Source organism: Capsicum annuum, unplaced genomic scaffold, assembly GCF_002878395.1.
Source record: "Capsicum annuum cultivar UCD-10X-F1 unplaced genomic scaffold, UCD10Xv1.1 ctg21904, whole genome shotgun sequence".
Classification (NCBI taxonomy): Eukaryota; Viridiplantae; Streptophyta; class Magnoliopsida; order Solanales; family Solanaceae; genus Capsicum; species Capsicum annuum.
In genome coordinates, this window is record NW_025827893.1 from 1 (window position 1) to 4,355 (window position 4,355).

The following is a 4,355-nucleotide window of genomic DNA, read 5'->3' on the forward strand; positions in this document are numbered from 1 at the left end:
TTTTGTGCATCTTCCTCCTTCTCAACGTAATAAACTTTCCGTTCGGTCTACTAAATGTGTTTTTATGGGTTATAGTACTTCACAAAAAGGTTTTCTCTGTTATGATCCATGTTCAAATAAATTTCATGTTTCTAGAAATGTTTGTTTGAGAATCAGTATTTTTTTCCTACTCATGTTGAGTCATCTCCTGCTTCTCTTCTTCTTCCTACTTTTGAGAATTTGTCATCTTCTTCTAAGTGGTTCAAACCTGGATTTTGTGCGAACGTCGGCGGCCAACTTTACCCCCTCTTGATATTGATCTGCCACCTAAAACTGCTACACAACTAGAATCTAAGAATTCTTCAAGGCCTGCTCCTCTTGAGCCCACTCGACGATCTACGAGAGTATCTCGTCCTCCTAATTGGTATGGCTTTTCATTTACTTTATCTACCATTTATGTTCCAACTTGTTACTCACAAGCTTCCAAGCATGAATGCTGGCAGAAGGCAATGGAGGAAGAACTTTAGGCTCTTAAAGAAAATGACACATGGGATATTGTTTCATGTCCTTCAAATGTCCATCCAATTGGATGTAAATGGGCTTATTCAATTAAACTTCATTCTGATGGAACTCTTGATCGGTACAAAGCTTGGTTGGTTGTTCTTGGTAACAAGCAGGATATGGTGTGAACTATAAAGAGACTTTTACACCGATAGCAAAAATGACGACGGTGCGAACTATTATTGCCATTGTTGCTTCACAAAACTGGACGCTTCATCAAATGGATGTCAAGAATGTTTTTCTTCATGGTGATCTCAAAGAGGATATTTATATGAAACCTCCACCAGGTTTGTTCTCATTACCTACATCAGATGTATGCAAGTTGAAGCGGTCTCTGTATGGATTAAAACAAGCTCCTAGAGCTTGGTTCGACAAATTTCGATCTACTTTGCTACAATTCTCTTTTGAGCAGAACAACTATGACTCATCTTGTTTCTTCGAAAAACATCCACAGGTTGTGCTCTTCTTTTGGTACATGTCAATGACATTATTATTACATGTCGATGACATTATTATTACATGTCGATGACATTATTATTACAGGAACAAATTCTTCACTAATCACTAGCCTGCAACAGCAACTTAAGGATTCTTTTCATATGAAAGATCTTTGTACTCTTACATATTTCTTGGGTTTGGAAGTTCATAGTGATTCATCCGGTGTGTTCTAAATCAACATAAATATACTCAAAATTTGATTTCTTTGGCAGGTCTTCAGGATTCTTCCTCTGTGGATACTCCATTAGAATTGAATGTAAAGTATCGCCGGGAGGAAGGCAATCTTCCAGATCCAACTATATTTTGGCATTTATTAGTTGGGAGCTCAAATTACCTTACTATTACCAAGCCTGATATCACTTTTGCAGTTCCACAAGTTAGTTCATGCAAGCTCCCTGTCATCTTCGTTTGGTGGCGGTCCGTCACATCAATAGATACCTGCGAGGAACATCTAATCGTGGATTATTCTTTCCTAGTGGTTCGCCTATTCGTCTTAATGCTTTTAGTGATTCTGATTGGGCGGGATGTTCTGACACTCGTCGTTCGGTTACTAGTTGGTGCATGTTTCTTGGAGTGTCTTTGATATCTTGGAAAAGAAAAAAGCAAAACCACGTGTCAAAATCTTCAACAGAGGCTGAATATCAAGCAATGTCTACTGCTTGCTCCGAGATTGTGTGGCTTCGTGGACTACTTGCTGAGATTGGATTTCCTCAATCTAATCCTACTACTCCTCTCCATGCTGACAATACAAGTGCTATTCAGATTGCTACTAATTTAGTTTATCATGAGCGGACCAAACACATCGAAGTAGACTGTCATTATTTACGAGAAGCTGTAGATAAAGGTGTCATTACTCTTCCGCACGTGTCCAATGATCTTCAAATAGCTGATGCATTTACAAAATCAATGGCACGACAACAACATCAGCTTCTCATCGGCAAATTGATGCTTTTTGATCTACCAGCATCAATTTGAGGAGGGATGTGAGCATGATATAAATATTGTATATTAATGTAATCATATATTGTTTGGTGTAATTACATAGATTTGATTTAGTAGTTAAAGAGAATAATATTGATTTAGTAGTTAAAGAGAATAATAGTGACTTTAGTAAGAGCAGATTTAGTGGGATAGAATAACGGATTTAAAGGGATAGAAAAGCTGATCTTTAGAGATAGGAAAAAGGATCTTTAGAGATGTAATCATTGAATATTTTCTATTTAATGACAAGGCACTAAATATTGAGAGGCATTCAGCAGAAAATTGACAGAGCCTACACAAAAAAAAATAGTAAGCATGCAACCATGACTTCTTCTCGACCAAAATACTTTGAACAACTAAAATTATCAAATAATATATTAACTAAGGTACCAAAAGAGAATACAAATACATTTGAAAAACTTCAGAGAACATAAGGATTTCGTTACAATTAATTGATTCAAACTGGTGGCAATGAATGCTCATTGAAAATGCCCATGGCACAATTGACCTGCTACCCATGTTGCATGTCGAAACGGTAATTACACTACTTTATTTCATTTAACAAGAGTAATACTATTTTTAATGATTAGGTCACAGTAAAAATGGGGTGTATATTGCTCTGGACATATAAATATGCACATGTTCGTGCGTAAACACATTTAGACCATAAAACCCCAACTAGCTATGATTGAGTTGGTGATGATAAATTTACTATCAAATGCCAACAAAAGAAGCAGAACCGAAAAGCACACAATTCTTACTTGAGGGCTTGGAGAGCCTTAGTAAGAAAACAACACGTGAACCACCCAAATCATGATCATCATTCAACTTATCCTAAATGGAGACATCTACTATAATTAATCTAACTTTAAAAATTGAACAGGCAATCATCAATCTATCATCAATCTGATAATGAGGGACACATTTGAATTACTTGTAAGAATATCCAATCCAAAGAGGATGCAGAGTGAAGGCAATTGAGTAGGATAGGATTTTGGAAGACTTACTTCAGCATAAATCCATCGAGAAGGATTAGTTTTAAAAGGGAAGTCATAAGTACTTTAAGACAGCTAATATTAATACCTCATGAGGCTTATCATTCGACTGATTAGGCCTTCCTTTGACGTAAATAATATCACCATTCCCCAGTTTCCCCCTACTTGAAACTTCAACAAATGTCTTCGTAATTCGAACGCTGCAAACATCAAAAAGAAAGAACTAAAAATTTAACAGACACTAGACATCGTAGCCTAATTTTCCCAATCCTCTAGGTTGAAAATTTCAAGCGCTGATACCACATATGTGCTGATACCACATACGTACTCTTGCTTCATCAGTGAATGTTCAGAATTATGTCAAGTTTATCGACCGAACTGTTGAATATAGGGATGTATGTACATAAATTAAGGTCGTCCATTATCTGGCACCTACTAACATATAATTATAAACCAAGCTATCTATCACAATTTAAATGTGGTAATTTGCATAAGCAACGCAAACATCTCACGCCAAATTTGAATCTCAAATATGATGAAATAACAAAAAAAATCCAAGGTTCTTTTTTAAGTAGAATCACTCAACAACACCTCAATCACTAATTGGTGTCATCTCTAAGAATCCTCTATTTCCATTCTCACTATATTCAGGCCTATTTCTTAGAAGAGCTAAATTAGAAGATTTGGATGTTTTTACGACAAAATAATCATTTTTGTACTTTGACCTCCAAACGACAATAAAAATAGCTATATAATGTGACACAGTTTACAATGGAATTATATCTAATAGCAATATCAACCCAATTTCCAAACACATTGAAGGTTTCTCACATATTTATATACATTGTAGCAGGTCACCTCAACTAATAATTGCCAACAAGGTTATTAAGAGAAATTAAAGATGAGGTCAACGGTATTACAAGTACAAAAATGACGATGACATCAAAAAGATGTTACAGGGATACATTTGTGAATCATAAGATATCTCTTGCACATAGATTTGCAGTTAAGCACATTAAGTTCTCACCTATGGTCGTTATCCTCATGCATTGCTTTGTTCTGTAAAAGAAAATCTGCTTCAGCCTGAAAAAGTACAAATAGCAAAAATCAAAAAAAAAATTATAACTGGAAAATGAAGTCATAACTTGATAGTGTTATGTAAGCTTAAAGGAACGCGCAATTTAAAATCTTGTATTCCTTGTCACTTTTAGTAGTCCCTTTTTGACATATTCTAAAATTTTAATCTTACATAATTACCTATTTTTGCACGGTTATGAAAAGTTTTCACTTACCCATTCTTTTGTTGATGCATACCTCTTGTATATGTGGTGATTACATTAC

At 35.3% G+C, this 4,355-nt stretch overlaps 1 protein-coding gene across 1 annotated transcript; it reads left to right on the top strand.

The window, feature by feature from the left end:
* The first annotated feature begins 468 nt into the window (after positions 1–468).
* Positions 469–2,013, top strand: LOC124890676 (uncharacterized mitochondrial protein AtMg00810-like). Its single transcript, XM_047402458.1, has 3 exons — positions 469–631; positions 1,251–1,449; positions 1,545–2,013. Exons 1-3 carry the CDS (start codon positions 469–471, stop codon positions 2,011–2,013), a joined length of 831 nt encoding a protein of 276 aa, XP_047258414.1.
* The last annotated feature ends 2,342 nt before the right edge of the window (positions 2,014–4,355 follow it).

Excerpts from the sequence above, each read along its gene's own strand:
- LOC124890676 (XM_047402458.1), top strand. The coding sequence starts at position 469 with ATGAATGCTGGCAGAAGGCAATGGAGGAAGAACTTTAGGCTCTTAAAG. Across the intron at positions 632-1,250 it reads CTTGATCGGTACAAAGCTTG|GTCTTCAGGATTCTTCCTCT; the intron begins GTTGGTTGTTCT and ends TTTCTTTGGCAG. Across the intron at positions 1,450-1,544 it reads CTCCCTGTCATCTTCGTTTG|TGATTCTGATTGGGCGGGAT; the intron begins GTGGCGGTCCGT and ends TAATGCTTTTAG.